This window comes from Eucyclogobius newberryi, unplaced genomic scaffold, assembly GCF_026437365.1.
Source record: "Eucyclogobius newberryi isolate DKJ021-1_F unplaced genomic scaffold, fEucNew1.0.hap1 SCAF_5, whole genome shotgun sequence".
Taxonomy (NCBI): Eukaryota; Metazoa; Chordata; class Actinopteri; order Gobiiformes; family Gobiidae; genus Eucyclogobius; species Eucyclogobius newberryi.
In genome coordinates this window covers 14,188,485-14,207,467 of record NW_027316167.1, presented here as the reverse complement: position 1 = coordinate 14,207,467, position 18,983 = coordinate 14,188,485, and the positions used below count along the sequence as shown (strand labels likewise).

At 39.0% G+C, this 18,983-nt stretch overlaps 1 protein-coding gene across 1 annotated transcript; it reads right to left on the bottom strand.

Moving 5' to 3' along the window:
• Positions 1-845: 845 nt before the first annotated feature.
• On the bottom strand, positions 846-18,089 carry tdrd3 (tudor domain containing 3). The gene is made up of 14 exons (XM_072465651.1): positions 17,874-18,089; positions 16,567-16,651; positions 14,507-14,572; positions 12,313-12,473; positions 10,940-11,081; positions 10,688-10,759; positions 8,778-8,927; positions 8,401-8,547; positions 7,516-7,693; positions 6,888-7,010; positions 5,276-6,150; positions 4,637-4,762; positions 4,121-4,265; positions 846-1,145 (listed from the first exon to the last, which is right to left on the bottom strand). Exons 1-13 carry the CDS (start codon positions 17,909-17,911, stop codon positions 4,149-4,151), a joined length of 2,280 nt encoding a protein of 759 aa, XP_072321752.1. The 5' UTR covers positions 17,912-18,089; the 3' UTR covers positions 846-1,145; positions 4,121-4,148.
• Positions 18,090-18,983: the final 894 nt, after the last annotated feature.

The window sequence follows — 18,983 nt, the reverse complement described above, 5'->3', positions numbered from 1 at the left end:
GAATCATACGCTGAAGTCACTTTACCTGCTATTTATTCTGACTACATGCTGTACTCTGCATAACAATGTCATGGCTACTTATTGCACTTAATAATACACTAAAGCCACTAAATCTGCTATTTATTCTGTCCATGCTGCACTTTACATAGAAATCTCCTGCTATTCTTGAACTGTGCATTGCAACACTATTTCAACAATAATCTATTTGCTTTATATACCTTAGCATTTATTATTTTCACTAGATTTGTAAATATTCTCTCAATTTAGAAGCATGCAATCACCATAATTTAACATTTATTTGGTTGATAATAGATTTAAAAAGTCTCTGTACAATAGAAATCTTTTGACTTGTCAACTACTAAAACAAGGGTTAGTTGCAGACTTACTGTATGTGACCCAAACACATATAGGCCTAGTCATTAGTGTCTATGTAATAACAATGATCTAATGTTGTAGTTTAAGTTGAAGACGAGTTTTCCAGCCATTGAATTAAACTCTGGGGCCGACCAAATACCCTTTAACTTCAGCTCTTCCATTGCATTTTAAAAAGGACACTCATTGTTACTTTACTATTTCATGCATTTCTCATTACCGATACTGGCGGTGATCAGCTCCTTCTGAAGCCAAAGCTGTCGTTTCTGCGTCGGGACCCTCCAATCGCAACAAAACATGTACTCACAAAACACATTCACACTAGGCAAGGTGGGTGAAGTGTCTTGCCCAAGAACACATCAAAAAGTATAAACTTGTCCAAGCCAGTCGCCCCTGGAGTCACTTTGTTTCATAAGATTACCATTGAAAACCATTTAATGTCACTTCAAATAAACTCATACAACTTTGTCGACTTATTTATTCATCTTTGTCAAAATAAAGCAGCACATTAAAACAACAAATCCGCTACTTCATATTTATAATACATTACATTTATTTTGAATGCATCCAGTTAACAAATCTGAGGGACATGTACAGTAGATATGTCTTAGACCAGATCAACAGGTGCTCATTTGGGGATCATTTTTATGAGTTGACGTGTCGTCTAAGCCCTTTAGGTTTAGTGTCCCACAGAAGCAAACACTTTAAAGTTCAGGAAGCACTGTGGATGTGCGTGGTCAGCAAAATCTGCCATGGAGGCGGTGGGACAAGCTCTGCAAGAATATAAATAAAAAAAATCCTTACAAGTGCATTAATATAGCTGAAGACAGTGAAATAGTCAGGGTGTTTACATGCGGGCGGGAAAAGCAGATACGTTGCCTGGTCCTTTTTGAATCAATTGTCAAAGGGAAACCTGGACACGTCGATTGAGGCGCCGTGGATCGATTCTCCCTAAACCACCAGGTGAAAATGGTCCCTAACAAACAGTGCCGTCCGATAAAGACTGGAGCAGACTGGAGAAGCTGTTCAACTGCACAAGATAAGAACATTCCACGATGATATTTGACACGTGTTTGGATGTGTACTCGCTCATTTCAGATCAGTGGGAAGGGAAACTATGGCGGGTTCACAGCGAACTACAATGAGTGGTTTTGTTTTGATATACAGCATTAAAATGAAAGTGAAAAGCATCAATGTGTTTACTTGTGCATTAGAGAACAAATATTGTGTGAGCAACGTGCTTATTCTATCAAGTCGGAAGTCAAATGCTCCATGTTAAAAAGATTATCTAGGTTTGACAAAAGTATAGTTATGTATAAGATATGTAGGTTTTTATAAGCAGTTATAGCTGCAAGGTTTAAGTGCTATTGCTAAATTACAGGTTGACCTCAAATGTTTCTCAGCCCCACTCGCACCTATTCGGTTCTTTTAGTTGCATGTACTGGGGCAAGACCGGTCTGACAGGTTTGGGTAAGGGACTAATTAAGTTTGGCTGTTCAGAGCACGCTGACGTCTTTGTGCATGTTAACATAATGACTACATGATTTGTTTGTATTTTTAGGCTTGTTAATAACCCTTTACAAATACAGTGGGAACGGAAAGTATTCAGACCCCTTTACAATTTTCACTCTTGTTTCATTACAGCCATTTGCTAAAATCAAAAAAGTCAATTTTATTTTCCTTTAATGTACACTCAGCACCCCATCTTGACATAAAAAACACAAATGTAGCATTTTTTTTTTCACAGCTGGATTTGGGGATCCTCTGCCATTCTTCCTTGCAGATCCTCTCCAGTTCTGACAGGTTGGATGGTGAACATTGGACAGGCCCTTTAAAGTCTCTCCAGAGCTGCTCAGTTGGGCTTAAGTTAGGGCTCTAACTGGGCCAATCAATAATGGTCACAGAGTTGTTCCGAAGCCACTCCTTTGATGTATTAGCTGTGTGCTTAGGGTCATTGTCTTGTTGGAAGGTGAACCTTTGGCTCAGTCTGAGGTCCCCTGAAAGAGGTTTTCCTCCAGGATCTCTCTGTACTCGTTCTTTCAATTGCAACCAGTCGTCCTCATCCCTGCAGCTGACAAACACACCCATGACATGATGCTACCACCATGTTTCACTGTTGGGACTCTATTCAGAATCAGAAAAGGTTTATTGCCAACAGAATTCACAAACATGGAAACTTGCATTGGTGATTTGGTGCAACACATGTTTTGGACTGTATTGGGCAGGTGATGAGCAGGTTTTCTCAACACACACACCACTTAGAATTAACAACAAAAAGTTAAATCTTATTTCTCATAGTCTGGGAGTAATTCATGCGTTTTATGGAAAACTCTATGCGGGCTTTCACATGTCTTGCACTGAGGAGAGGCTACGTCGGGCCATTCTGCCATAAAGCCCTGGCAGCCACAGTGATCTTTGGGTATCTCATCAAGGCTCTTCTCGGCCAGGTCAAGGAGGAGTTCTGGTCGTTCCAAAGTTCTCCATTTAAGGATTATGGAGGCCACTGAGCTCTTCGGAAACTTGAGTGCTGCAGAAATTCTTTTGTAACTTTGGCCAGATCAGTGCCTTGACACAATTCTGTCTCGGAGCTCCTTGGGCTGTTCCTTTGACCTCATGATTCTCATTTGCACCGACACCGTGAGCTGTAAGGTCTTATATATATATATATATATATATATATATATATATATATATATATATATATATATATATATATATATATATATATATATATATATATATATATATATATATATATATATATATATATATATATATATATATATATATATATATATATACTACAACACACACACACACACACACACACACACACACACACACACACACACACACACACACACACACACACACACACACACACACACACACACACACACACACACACACACACACACACACACACACACACACACACACACACACACACACACACACACACACACACACACACACACACACACACACACACACACACACACACACACACACACACACACACACACACACACACACACACACACACACACACACACACACACACACACACACACACACACACACACACACACACACACACACACACACACACGAATACTTTCCGAACCCACTGTATCTAGTAATTGTCATGGCCTGTGGAAAGGTAAGAAGCTTCATTATATGAGCTTACTGAAAAATGTGTTAAAGTAATGTCTCACATCAAACAGCTTCTAAGGGAGCAATAAAAAAATATGAAATAGCGATCCCCTTTGAAAACTAATTTTAAACATCATGCTAAACGGGCAGTGAACATAAATATATACATGTTAATTTTCTTTGGTATATGTTTTTTATATATAAACATGACACAGACGAAAACACTAAGACAAAATCCACAAAACAAGTGTAGCAGGTACAAATCGTCCATAGTCTGGCGCATGTCGCTAATAAACGTGACTGAGGACTTTCAGATTTTGAAAGGTATCCATCTATTGTTTCCACTGCCCGAGTTTCATGTGTGGTTAGATAATGGGGTGTTAATGTTGAAAATAATTTGCATACATAGTTCGCGATTCTTTATTTAACTCGCTACTTGACTGGCCCAATTCCAACCGCAACAAGTATTTCCCTAATAGTGTAAACATGACATGGTGTTTTAAGATACTCTATTCTCCCAACATCATTCTTTCCAAAAGTGAGATTTTTCATTTCTCCACTGAGCTGCATACATAAGTTATGTTTGGCTAACCTGTCATTTGAGCACTCGATGTGTAGAGTTAGTCTCGTGCTCTCGGCGGCTGGTAATACTGCTGCGTAGGTCTGCTCCGCCTGGGCTGACCGTCTCCTCCCGGACGGAACTCCATTGAGCTGTCGTAGTAGTCATCTTCTTCATCCTGTCAATTCAATTGGAAAAGAGCGTTCAGTGGTGGGGTAAAATATTATTTGTAAATGTTTGCCTTTTCGAAAAATTTTAAATAAAAACTTTAGACTAGCAATGTTACTTGTAACTTGCACTACTTCAATGTCAGTAACTTTAAAAATGCATCTTTATTCATAAATTCAGAGTATTTATTTCTGAAAGAAGAAGAAATTGCTTATTTAGGGGGATTCATTCATTTTATTAACAAAGACAATTCGAAAATAGACTAGAATAGAAATAGAAAACAGAAGAAACTATCTAGTCCAAGCTATAAAGACGCTTTGAAAAACATGTTGAGATGTGTGCGAAAGTGAAAACTGAATTGGTAACTTGCCCCTTTCTTACCAGACCATCAGCCGAAATGGGTTTGATGTCGTCCAGTAAGATTTCTTCGCAGTTTCCATAATCACTGAACACCACCACTGCCGTGGAGCCAGACGGGTGCACTGCGTCTATCCTGGCGTGGTAAAACTTCACACAAAGAGAAACAGAACATAGACCATATTTCTTTTAAATTGAGTATAATATCTATAATAAAAAATACTAAAACCTACAAAATGTGCCCTGAAAGTGTGTATGAAGTGATATTTCTGAACTGTAGTTAAAGAGGCAGTACACAATTGTTTCATGTAATATTAAGTAAAAACGCAGCTCTTAGGGTCAAAATAAGACTGCCGTTTGCTGTCTGCATCTTAACTATATGACGTTTTCTTCTTTGCAAAACAGGAAATTAACCGTTGGCATGCAGTTTCTTAGCTTTACTGTGACGGTAAACTTGCCTCCGTCTGCTGAGAATTGTGAAAACCGCTCATAAACTCTTAATTAATAATTAAAGATGCTCGGAATGCATTAGGTGAACAACAAATTTGGACATCTACCAATCGTTTAAACTGAAGTTGTGTGTTATTCACCTTAAATTGGTAAAAATCTGATACAGAAGCTTTAATTTTGTCTTTAAAAAAGTTATTTGTCAAGTGAAACTACCTTGTTGTCTTCCCAGTACAGGGCTAGACAATGATCCCCGGGTCTCCAAATGTGTTGAGCACTATGACTCCTCTCTTGTGGTCGGTGACCTCTGCCCTGCCCCGCCTGCCGCCTGTTTAACCCTCTGTTACTGTTACTGTTGTTCTTCCTGGGGGGAGGGTCTCTATTGGGGGGCACGCTCGAGTTTGGCGGCGGTTTAATTGGCCCAGTCCGTTTGTGTTCAACGTCCCCATTTTGGAAACACAATGGCTCCCCTGCATTGAATCCTGGGCTACCTCCGCCTCCTCTTGAGCTAAAGTTAGCCGGTCCATTATCCCGCTGTGGCTTGTCAAAATGTTCTAAATTCAGCCGTTCCCCTTTTCCTTTCCTCCTGTTGTTGGGATTTGTGTCATCGAATCTGTTGTCAGAGCGTTTTGGCCCGCTTTTCCCCTCTGAGTCATTGCTAATCGCGGCATTGTTGGTCATCCTGGGCGCGGGGGCGTGGTCTTTAGGCCCTTTCCGGTGAGTTGCGTTCACACCGTCTCCGTTCCGCGACTGGTGTTGGAAAGACCCGCTCAAGTCCGTCGGATTCTGGGGTCCCTTAGATCGGGAGAATGTTTGGGAGAAAGTGGAAGCGGCCTGTTCTTCGTGGGATCTCTCGTGACCTTTCCTGTGCGGAGGTTGCGCTGTGGTCGTGGGTGTGGATATGGAGACAGGATCTTCGCCCGGTTTTGGAAAGTCCGTGTCTCTATGGAAACGAGGGGGTCTGTCGTTCCTCTGCTGCCGGTGGTCGTTGTGGGAGGTAAACCTGCTCTGAGCTGGGCCTTTGGAGTAGGTGTCGGAGTTAGAAAAATTTGGTTTGCCGTCATATCGTTGAGGTGCATGGCTCTTTGGCTCTGTAAAAATAGTTAATTACTTATTATGTATTCAAATCATGAGTCATTAAATTAAATATGTACCCACAAGTTAAGCAACAATGTGTGACATTATGCTTTATATTTAGTCATATTTAACACCTTCATTTTTTAAAGATGCCTTATTTTATCATAGTTTGTTCTTCATCGTTTTATGTTGCAAGCCCAAAGCAGGTTCCTAGTTTGTGAATTTTGTTCTCTGACAATGGCAATAAAACATTTGGTTCTCTCTGAGGTTTCTACTTTTTCCCCAAAGGGTTTTGTTGTTTTGTCCCTTAGTGAGAAACCGATTAAACAGTGTTTATAGGAAATACACATTCGTCCTTTGAGGCAACTGCTATTGTGAAATAATAATAAATGCATTTTAATTGAATATTCAGATTCTAACAAGTAACGGAGTGATATTATGTGCTTAATTACCACAAATAAAAAAAGTAATTTGAGCAACAATTTAAACAACGTTTACACTTGACATTTGCATTTATTGCTTTATTGCCACTTGCCAGATACATAAAGCTATGTTCCCATTTATGGGTATTGGACAAAAAAAAAGAACTGTTGCCATAACAATCATAATCAACTCTTTTAATTTTTTTTTTTTTTTTTTTTACTTTTGACAGATGAAAAGTCCTTAACATGTCACCTATAAATGTTCACACAATTTAAAACTAAAATGTGGGATATCAAGGAAGCACGACTTCATTCTAGACACTACTCACCATCAACAGAGAAATTTCCCATCTTTGATTCCAAAAAGTCAAATAAAGTGCTTGGTGCAGATGGCCTTCCACCTCCTTCCTCAGAATCATCATTCCTGGATCGACCCCTTCCTCTACCCCTGGCTAGTAACAAGAACAACAAGAAAGACACAACAAAACTAAATCAAACTGAAAAAGTTTCAGTCAAAATGAAATGGACAAGCTGAATGACTTGCAGCCATGCCAATATAAGCTTTCATAATGGCCTATTTTTACACTTGTTTGACCACATAATGGTAAAAACACACTGGTAGTCTGTGATCAAACATCGCGGGTGGATTTTGAGAGCTGAAATAAACAGAACCAGTGTCTGCCAGTATTCAACTGTCTCTCTAAAGCGCTTTTGTGAGCACAGTGAAATGGCAAAGAGTGATTGTGTTTTGTGGTAGATGGTGATCCTTAAACGCACTCCTTGAATTTGAAGTGCTCCCTTTTTCACATCTCCTCCCCCCCGTCCCCCGTCCCCCGTCCCTCCCTCCTCCCCCATTCAGCATGAACAAGGCGCTTCTAAGGCCACGCTACATTTGTCTCAGGGTCAAAAGAAGAACAATTTGTGTGTTTTTGTGTGTTGTTGTCGAGGCATACTGACCTCTTGGCTGAAACTTGTTAAATTCGGGTACGGTGGGGCTTGCCCTGTTTCCACACTGACCGGTCAGGAGGCTGTTAAGTGCCACCTCCAGGTTGTTGTTATTGTCCATCAGCGCTTGCCGGGCGGCCTCCCTGTTAAAGCCCATCTCCATGATGTCTCTGAGAGCGCGCTCGTCCACCTGAGCACAAAGACACACAGCGAAAGCAAACAAAAAGCATGTCCGTGACAAGGCAAGAGAGAGGCATCTTGTTATAAGATTGAAGAGTATTTACAAGTGATGGACACAAAAGGAATAGCTTTTTGTGTGTGAAAAGGCTGTGCTAATTGCATTCGAGCTGAACATAAAAGTAGCACTGAACGTAAGGAATCACAGCAAAATATAGGTACATTTCCCCAGAAAAAGGCTCACAGATTAGAAGTTTAGAGAGTCATGAACAATTCTCAATATTTTCAGAATAAGTTTATTGCCATCGTCAGTGAACAAAATTCACCGGCTTGGAATTTGATTTGGTGATTCGGTGCAACATAAACGATGAGCAATAATAAAAACAAGCCATATCAAATAAGGCGCGCATTAAAGAAAAGACATAAACAAAAAGGTTTTGGCTATAACTAAATGTTTCCGGTACCAATTGCTTCTGTATCTATCTCTGTATCTACCTGCGTTGCATCAATGGAATTTCCCCATGTGGGACAATAAAGGATTATCTTATCTTATCTTGTCTTCATTTAAACAAATACAAAATACTAGTGAGGAAAAACAGGCTGGTCCCATGAGCTTTGGGCTAAATATGTTCCAGAGCATGCTATAATAATAGAGGAGATTCTGGTGCAATATTATGTTGTTCAATCGCAGAAGAAGACTTATTTCAATCATCTACTCACCAGCTCTCTGTAGTTGCCATCAGGTCTTTCAGGCTTTTCTTCTCTCTCTCGTCTTCTCTGTTGGAACGAGTCCCGAGTTCGAAAAGAGGTCGAAGTGTTGGATAAATTGCTTCCTGCATTCCCACCACCGCCAAAAGTACGAGGACCCTGACGAAAGAGCACAATACAGAAGAATGGATGTATAGTCAAAGTTTTGAATTTATTTGACATTTTTCCAAGCCTAAATGTCCTGAAACAGGTTGGACAAACATTCATTTCAAGGATTCATCTATGGACATTATAGCAGCTTTTAAACTTCCGAGCATTCGTGGCCAGCGCTATCACAGATAATATCGCAGGATCAAATGTCATTGTGGAAATGGTGACAATATACAAACCTCTTTGCTCTTTGCCACTTCAGCAATCGCTGCCAACCGCTGCTTTTCAAACTCGTCATTTTCATCAACATTTTTGGCAACAGTTTGGGACTGCAGGGTTTTCCTGTGGTCCAACTCGCTACTGTCCAGTTCCTCCTTCCGGGCACACTTCTACACAAACAGTGCATTATGAGTGTGCAATATTGAAAATGGACATATTTGATAAGACTTTGGACGAAATGGGACTTTTCGTTTATTTATGTTTTGTCACACTGTGCAGTTATTATTAAAATACTTTTTGAAATCTTGTTCTATGGTTGTGTCCTTGTTTTGTGGGGAATATATTAAATAGGCGATAATATTGTGAATGTTGTCATAAAGAAATATCTTAAAACGCAGCAAAAAGCAGTAAAAGGCAGATTTAAAAATAAAAATGGATCAAATGTATGTTTAATCTTTCAAAACAACATTAAGACATGTTTTTGTTGCAGGTTATTTTACAGTCTTCAGATTTGTCACATACTTTACCCTCAACTAATGCATTAAAAAGACATTTTAGCACAATTATGTTTGATAATTCCAAAATATTGTCTGACTGTCATTGTTATAGTGAAAAAAAATCTTTGTTGAATTTAGAAAAGTGGTATCATTACCTTGAATATATAATAAAATGTTTTGATCATTTTACAGAAACCAAATCCCTATTCCGCTTTTGAATTTGCTGTAAATGTTTTGCTTGGATTAAGAGCGGTGTTGAGTTTCGAAACCATCCGTGGTGAGTTGGCAAAAACAGAGATGGAAATTGAACTGTGGAGGAGCGGAGGACACGATGACTCATTTGTTCAGGTGATCAGCTGCGACCTCTGCCATCAAAACCAGTCATCCTCTGTTCAGTTCCATCTGCTGTGCTCCCAACATTACACTAAAGACGGCTCAATATGGACTAAAGGAGGAGAACGCACGTATCAATCTGCAGTAAGTTATTATAGTGGACTGGGCATGGTAAATGGCAAAACAGTAACAAACGTTTCTACAAAATGTTCATTTTGTAATAAATTGACATAATGGAAATAGACGTTTTTTTTGTACAGTATCTCAATGTAGAAACAGAATATTAACAATATCTATCAACTTTTTAAAAAAAACCTGAACTGTTAAATCAGCAATGATGGCAAGGCAGTAATTTCGGTTAGCAGCATATACACTTTTGAACCATTATTTTTGGTAAATTTAGAATATAAATTATGAAACAATGAAAAATCTGCATGGTAAATTTAGTATGAACTAAAAAGATTCAAATTATGTTCTACCAATAGAAAACAGATCTGCATTCACTTCATCAAGTCCTAAAATGCAAACTCTGTTTTGCTCTGAAAATCTGAAAATATAATTTCCAAAACAAGACTTTTAAATTTAGAAAGAAATGGGATTATATTAGGTTAAAACCCACCCAAAATTTAGTTTTTTCAGATGCAACCCACTTATATAAATCTGAAATCAAGCTACATCTACAAATACTTGGGATCAACAGAATCACAAATGAGAAAAAGGGTAATAATTCACTGTGAAGGATGATTAAGGTGGAGGCGTTTTAAAAAGCTGAATAATCATAATTGTATGACTTCAAAAGGTCAATAGAATATAATTATTTGTAAATATTGAATATAAAAAGGGAAATTTGAACAGATTTTATCCAACTTGACATACATTGAACAACCGGTAATTGTTATAGTATACATCAACAGTGCACATATAACATTTCATTCAGGTTTATACCATGCATGCTTCAGTTAGTTAAGCTGTTAGTTAAGATTAGAGAATACATCTGTCACCTAGCATAAGCAAGTGCAATTCTCTCATTTATTCTTCTGGTGTTTGTTTCCAGAGTGGAGTCTGTTGTTCAAGTTTGTGCAGTTCGTTAATGAATGTACCTGACCAAATGGCACAAAAGGAGGAGGTCCGCCTTCTGCTCCGATGTTATTCCTGCTGTGTTTGGCCAGACTCTGTAGGATGAATGATAAAGAGAGAGGGTTTATACTGGGTAAGGCTGGCTGAGGAGACATCAGAACATTAGCATAGCTCTGAGTGCACTTGATATAACATGTCAAATCATTATTAATGCCACGAGTATTGTGTTATTTTGAAAAAGATGAGTCATCTTTGAGAGAAAATATCACGCTCACCCTTTGAAGTTCCCATTTCTCAACCATGTGATCTACCTCTCCACCAAGGACACTGATCTTTGAGTCGTCGAGCAGAAGAAGGCCATTCTTAACCTGAACTGTACCCAGAAGCTTTACTTTAGTGCCGGGAGGAGTGTTGAGACTGTGAAACAAAACAGCATACGGTAGTTAAAAATCAGAAGCAGAAAATTATGGAATACACCGCCAGAGCATGTTTAATGTTTTTATCTGACTTCGAAGAACAGATACACTTAGAAGAATTATTTACTGTGCCAACTCTGACCTATTTATGTTGAATAATATGCATTGTCCACATTCAACTTAATGTATTTATTTTCTTCAATAGTACATTTAACCTATAAAAGTACAAACATGCTTTAAAGGTTGTCACGTGCCAGACTGCACAACTGACTGCTTCACCCACACCACTTTGTAAATGACATGGAGCAGTGCCAGAGGACGGGCTGCTGAGGCTGGGAGAGACTATTAATAATCCCAGCTGCGCAGCCGCCCTCATGGTAAATTAAAAGCCCCTCTATCTCATCAGGTCGGATAAGGCTTCTGCCTCTCTCATTAGGGAGGCACAAGGACTTAGAGGGATTTCCAGCCACCGATGCCGGACGCAAAAGCAACAATTACACATTTCACTTGGAAACCCTGGATAGATGGGTTGGTCTCCTGATGCCCGACGAGACACCAGAGACATACTTTTGACTGTATATTCAATCAGAACACACATCTAACAATGACACTATTGAGACTGCCATCATTGTTGCTGCTTAATACAGACGTGTCACCAGTTCCTATCGCTGTCTCACACGCTGTAGCAATCCCCAACAGCTCACCTAATCTATTTCATCCTTCTCTGCCTCTCACACACTCTGCTTCAGCCGACAGTTTAGAAACACTAAGCACTGCTGCTGGCAGAGCGAGTGTGTGGCTCATAAAGAGGGCATTTGTTCTGCTCTCTCCTCTGCTCCCATCAGGAAGTCCAGGCCCACACTCGGCCATTCCACCTGTACAGTCGCCATGGCAGCAGTCACCAAGGCCACCATTGCTGAGACGAGATGCAATTAACGCGGCAAATTGTTAGATCAGCTGCCACAATGTGGAAAGTGCAGATAAAGGGAAAATGGAGGCATGTGGTCGGGTTAGAGTGATGACGGGGAGGTGAAGGAGACTGTGCTTACTTATGGAGACATTAGAATCACATCTGACCTTCAATGATGAAAACATTACAGCGTCTACTTTTTTAAAATGCACAGGGTTAGCTCAAACAAGTCTCAACAACTAATGAACCGATGCAGAAAAAGAAAAAGGACAATTCCATTTGGAGGGCTCACACTGAGCAGGCAGGCGAGGGTCTTGGTTACCTTATCTTAGACAGGTGTTGAAACTCCAGCCCAACACAGGTGGTGTGGCCATCTGTCATTTGGAGGCGCAGCATCCGAGGTGCGCCCTGGGACTCCTCATGGTCTTTAGGAGCAGAAATATTCCTCACCTTCTGCACCTGGAGAACACATGGTCCCTCCAACTGCAAATGGAACATACAGAAATGTTACATTCAAAGACCGGAATAATAACAAGGGTCAGGTTTAAGAAAACAAAGAACATAACTATCGCTTAATTTGAACACCGAATTGCACTAATTAGCATATGGTATGTATTAGCATATTACAACAGTTTGAATATAACAGTTAAAGGTCCCATAACATGCAAAATCGACTTTTCAGAGCTTTTAACCTTCTTACATTGCTATTTGTGCTTCATATATGTACCCAGATTGTTTTTTGATTGATTTCCGCAGTGTTTAGCAATATTACAGACTATCTCCTTTCCACGAATCTCCAAACTGACGGGGGGTGTTCACAGGACCGCGTCATAATCACAGGCACGCGTCATCATCCACCCTCCCCCTCCCCTCTCTCCACCCGCCTCCCACCGGCTCAGCGCTGCTGTCTCCCAATACAAGCACCGGAGTTTTTCTGCTTCGATTTACGACGAAACACAGTTCAAAGAGGCCCAAAACTTCATTAATGATATCGCACTCTTTACTATAATCACAATGGTTTTAGGTTTATGTGGCAATTGATGCAGCAACCGGGAAAATAAACGGAGAGAAGTTCTATCCGATACCGAAAAACCAGGAAATAAGAGCGCGATGGACATAAGACTTTTTATATTATATTATATTAATATATATATATATATATATATATATATATATATATATTAATATATATATATATATATTAATATATATATATATATATATATATATATATATATATATATATATATATATATATATATATATATATATATATATATATATATATATATATATATATATATATATATATTCTGCGCACGCTGTAGAATAAACACCAGATTTATTTAGGCTCAAAGTAGTGTTGATCTGAAGTTCTATCGTTTCTCACTCAGTCGCGCGGCAGGAGCGGCGCAGCGCGGAGCTAAGGGCGGGGCACTACGTCACGGGTTGGACGGGGGAGCCAGATCGCTCTTCGCAAGGGTGGGGGCGAATATCAAACCAAGCCGTTTGCATTTCCGGGTTGGTGGGGGGGGTCTAAGGTCTGGGTGATATTTCTTAACTATTATGTTATGGGTGTTACACAACCCTTAATATTATCAATTATACACTTAGGATAGACTACGAAACGTGAAAAAAAGCATGTTATGGCACCTTTAAAACTTAAGATGTGGGATTGTCTTTTTTGCAAATGTTGTGGCGAGTTGCCAGTCACCCTGCTTTCCCTGCAAGGCGCAAGCGGAATCAATCTTCAATCACTTGCACGTGCCTGGAATTCTTAAAGTAACGCAGACATTTGCTCGACCGGTGTGCACCGGAGCTGATAAAGATGCCACGCCAGAGAAAAGGGGACTCAGAGACATCCAAAAACCTCCAAAATTGCTGTGCGGAACTGCGTACTCTCTACCAATCAGTGAAGTGACAGCCGGTAAGTTTCAAGTCACAATCATCGCACAATGTTCAATTTATCACATACTTTGAAACAGCACACTAATAGTTCATCTGCTAAAATATGATTAATTCATTGTCATTGCAAATATGAAAATATTAATTATTCAAAAATCCAGTTGTAATACGTTTAGCTTGATCAAGTTTAAAACATGAATGGCCATAATGTATGTTATGCTTTAACAAATGCTTTTGTTTTTACACTTATAAATTACCTTCGATGTTCGTGCTCCAAGTCTTGCTCTATTTTCACATTTTGTAACTTTAATTTGGCGTTTTTGTGTTTAAGGTCTTCTACCTGTGACCAGTCTCATGCAATCTACTGAACAATTGTGAATGAATGGACCATCATAACTATGTAGAATTCAGTACTTAATATTCGAGTACGATCCTTGTTCAGGTGTGGGAACAGCACAACTAACAACAGCACACCTGACAGCAGAGATTCTCCAACAGAGAATCTCTGCTGAACTGTTAGTCAGAGTATCAGGGCCATCTAGTGGCAGTGGTGTGAACATCCATAGCTGTACGTACCAGTACTGACTGGAGTAAGCTCGTCTGGCACTTACCTTTTCAACTTTTCCACTGTTTATGTCTGTTGGTAGGTATTTCTTCCCAATAGGCCTGAGATCATTCTAAAACAAAAAAAGAAAATGCTGGATTAAACAAATAATCTTGCAAATTCACAAATAAACAACAACTCATTGCCGATTCAAAAATAAGAATAAAATGTATGTTGTTGTAATAGATGTTTGTATTACAGATTAATAAAATTATCTTTTTGCATGATCTTGATACATTTTTTTGCAGACAACGCATCAGGAAAGTGATCAAATGTGCCTGTAAATGTTAAATGAGGTTAAAGTCTAGTAGGTCACAAATATAGCACTGGACACTAGTCCTAGTCCTAATTCTATATCTTACATGCAATATTCTAATTTTGCATATCTTCAAAGTTATATTATATATTTTTTGACACATCTCCCACCTTTACTTATGCCCAACAATGTTTTAAATTCCGCCTTCGTTTATCCATACACTGTAATGGAACTATTGAGAGCAGAATATTACAGCTATTGCCAGAGAGAAAAGTAGCACAGAGGAAATATGAGCGTAGTACAGTGTCATTCAGTTTGTTAAGCACCTGTGAAGACCGCTGTTTCAAAATGTTTCACCTGATCCTGAGTATCAAGTGACTAAAGCAAACCCAGTTTCAATTCTGTTTAGCAAATAAGATATTCCGTTGAATTGATAAAAATTGACAGGTTGTTGATCCTGTGAGAAAGTAATAAATCTGAAATATCAAACAGTCAGGAATAGTATTGTAAATGTCGCGATCATTTTGTAAATCCAAAGTGATATTTAGAAAGAAACGGTGAGTCAGTGTGATGCAGATGTGAGTGCATTTGTAACATTCCCACTTTATACAGCATCACAAACCAAAGTGCTGAACTAATAAAGTACTATTTGACATTACAAACTTATTTCAGTAACATGACTCACAATGTCTCTGATTGATTACAACTTAGTGGTTAGCAATCTTTCCTCTTCTTCTTGTGACCTTTTCTATTTAGAGTTAGCATGTTCCTCCCAAGTAAGTTTCACTATTGTGGCCTTGTTTGCTCGTCTGAAAATACACTTTTCTACAACTTTACAAAGATGTACAGTTAAAATAAATAAAGGGGTGTTCACAGATTCTAGACTTTCCTGAAAGAAGATTTTTGAGAAGACGACCTAATAATTTCTTTTTTTCCCCACTGACGGCCATTTCAATGTTAAAGGCGTAATGGACGATTTTTCGTCGATTGCACGCGCACTCCCCGTGCGGACTGATACAACACACACGTGCGTTTGTTTATTAGCGCGACGGATCCCATCGCATCTCTCGTTTCCCGTAGATTTCCGTCTCTTATGAGTCAGCTCGAACTGTCTTTCTCAGTCTTAATTTTGTCCCGTACACTGAGGGAACTATATTATGACAGATCCATGCGTTTAGACACGCGGAAACATGCTGCTCTCGGAGGACGAGCCGGACGCGGCTGCAGGTGAACGGTAGGTGTGTTCTATGATTGATATGTGGCAAGACTAATCGGCAGTCCAATGCCACGAGGAACTGAGACTCAGATTTCAGCCCAAAAAATCATCCATTACGCCTTTAAGCACACATGCTTTACAAAACAAAGCTCACACACATTAGCAACATCGATCTCCCTTTTATCAGCACAACACTTGCATCAAGAAGACAGAAAATATTATATTTCTAACATCAGCTAACCCCAATGCAATACATAGAGACATGTGGCGATGGGGTGAAGGTGGTTAGGAAGTGAAACAAAAGAAAGACCTGACGATAAATCAGAACTGCCACAAACTTGCTAATTGTAAAACATATTTTTGTGCGTCTTAATCTGCCTCATAATTAAAAAGTATAATTTATTTAGACCAAGTAGATTGTATTTATTAAGAGAACGTGCTCACGTAGCAAAATCCTGTTCTCTGTCCCGTAAATTGGATATCTGGAAAAACACTATTAAACTGTGCCGAAAAGTTCCGAGGCCAAACGGTCAGGATACCACTAGAACCAGTTGAAACGTGCCTACAGAAAGAATAAATGAAAGAAAAAACTTACATCCAGTGCAATGCGTATGATGTCACTGGCGGTTCCTTTTTCTGTAGCACCTTTGAGATCTGATATGCCTTCATCACTGAGGTACCTGCAAGACAAAAACAAAGATATAACTGATGCAGAGGTGGGTAGTACTAGTTACATTTACTTCAGTAATGTTTTAAAGATACTTTTGTTGAGGAAGAGTTAAAGAACATTGAGGAACAAATAATGCAAATAAGAACTGTAAGTGAAGTTGGATTAAAAGCAGTCTTAGCAGGTGGGTCTTGAGGTTTAATCGTAATATTGTTACTTTGAAGTAACGTTATGTTTGATTGAGAACAAAGTATCTGAAACAGATGACGGCAATTCAACAGTAGTACAATTATTTACAAAAGTACATTTTTATCACAGGGGAAACCAGGACTCAATATTAAAAGGTTGGGGTACCTTCCTTTTGCCTGCCAATTACCCATTTCTGTTTCCACCCAAGAAAGTTAATTGTAAGAGTAGAACTTTGTAGGGAAAAAAACAATCTGGCACGCACATTCTCTTATTATTAAACATAACAACAAAGCGCCATGTTAAGTCATTGTATGACGCATTTGGACGAGAGCTGATAGGCGGTTTAGTGACATCGCCCTGCTTCACCTTCGTGTCTGAAAAAGCTTGTTAAGCTGAGCTCGAGGCCTTAAAGACCAGGAAATTAATACAGATAAATGTATGTCAATGCTAATAATGTGCCAAAGGATTTGTGAGAGCTTGGGATGAGTTCGAAACGTTTAAATACCTTCCTCCTTGTTTCACTGTTTGCATTTGCACAATTTGGTGTGCACAAATGTGTTTAAGTGTGTACATTAAACATGCACATGTGTGATGCATGTTTAATGTAATTACTCGTCTCTATCCATTAGATAAATATGTTAATTTGTTTGCACACTCAACTAGCTAGCGTTAATTCAATTGTCATTTCAGAGCAACCTTAGATCAAAAATAAATTAGAGAACAGTTACACTGTGCTGTCCTAAAGCTAACTTGAGCACAAAGCAAACATCCGTGCCGCACATGTCAACCTCAGACATATGTGGTGTTCCAGATAAACGAAAGCTAACTGCATCATTCGGTGCTTAGAATAGCTAATGGTGTGATTAATGTTATAAGTGTAGCTTCCTCAGGATTCCCACACGTAATAAACAGGCCGCTCTGCAGCATTTGCAACCTAAAATACGAAATTGTGTAAACACTGTTGTTGCCCTCTCTCAATCAAACTGGCATCATAGCATCAGAGTGAGTTAGCATGCTAGGATTACACTAGCTACATTGGCACCTACCAGCCCTCGTTTTTCAATAAATCGGACAATTCCGTCATCTTCGTCCGAACCGGAGAAAACCGGATATAGATAGAACAAATGCTTCAGTAACAACTCAATTGGTCTAACTATTTAAGTCTGAAAACCATGTTGTTCGACCTGTAAAAGAAAAGAAAGCTGCTAACATGGACCGTTTCAACGTCAACTACGTCATCGGCCAAGACGCATTGTACGAGTGCCGAAAGGGTCAAACGGGCTTTACAGATGGATCCGAATTTACACAATTCAATTATGTCTGCTCTGTGCTCGTCGTTGTTAAATAATTTCTGTACTACAATTATTTTGAATGCATTTATTTGAATAAGTAGCTTTTATACACGACCTAAAGAGTTCTCATGATACGCAATTATGGATGACGCCACAAGATGACAGCAAATGTACACGCAATAAAGATAGACCGTATATAAATTGAGAAAAAACGCATTATTGCACTTATTTATATTATTTTAGGTAAATGTTTCATAAATACGTATTACAAGAGCGTTAGTTTTTTAATGGTCGTTTGATCTTTTTTTCAAGGTTGTATACTTTATCAGTAAATTGGTGTTTTATGTTGTATGATGAATAAGGAGATAGTTTACTCATAATCATTCATTGAACGGTCTGGGGAGCTTATGTGACGCATGCTGTATCCCCTTGATGATGCTCCCTGCAGTTTTCCAATCAATCTCAATTATGCATCATGTCATGTCTTTTTGCATATCTTTCTGTCGTGTCATCTGCCTACGTTACTAGGAATTTCAAATAGATGTCCCTTGCTGTCTATCCAGTTATTTTAAAATAGAAGAACTTCTAAAGAATACAACAAAGTCTGAAGAATAAAGTCTGGCTATAATGCAACACTTGGATGCCAACCGCCATACAACAACATCAACAACATCATCAACAACAACAACAACAACAACAACACGCTATTTCAGATTAAATCAGACTACTTGCACAAGCGTTATCCTGGTGGACCTCATGTCAGACTACTCACATCGTTGTCCTATTACAGGGTTTCTTCTTCCTGTTATGCAGCATTTTGAGGACTGTTTCACATTCAAAAGCCATAAGGATATTTTCTTTTAC

What these genes read in the sequence shown, in the direction of transcription:
- tdrd3 (XM_072465651.1), bottom strand. Translation starts at nt 17,911, where the DNA reads ATGACGGAATTGTCCGATTTATTGAAAAACGAGGGCTG. An exon ending in ACAGTGGAAAAGTTGAAAAG is followed by an intron (nt 12,474 to 14,506) that starts GTAAGTGCCAGA and finishes TTCCATTTGCAG; the next exon opens with TTGGAGGGACCATGTGTTCT. An exon ending in ATGGCAACTACAGAGAGCTG is followed by an intron (nt 7,694 to 8,400) that starts GTGAGTAGATGA and finishes CTTTGTGCTCAG; the next exon opens with GTGGACGAGCGCGCTCTCAG.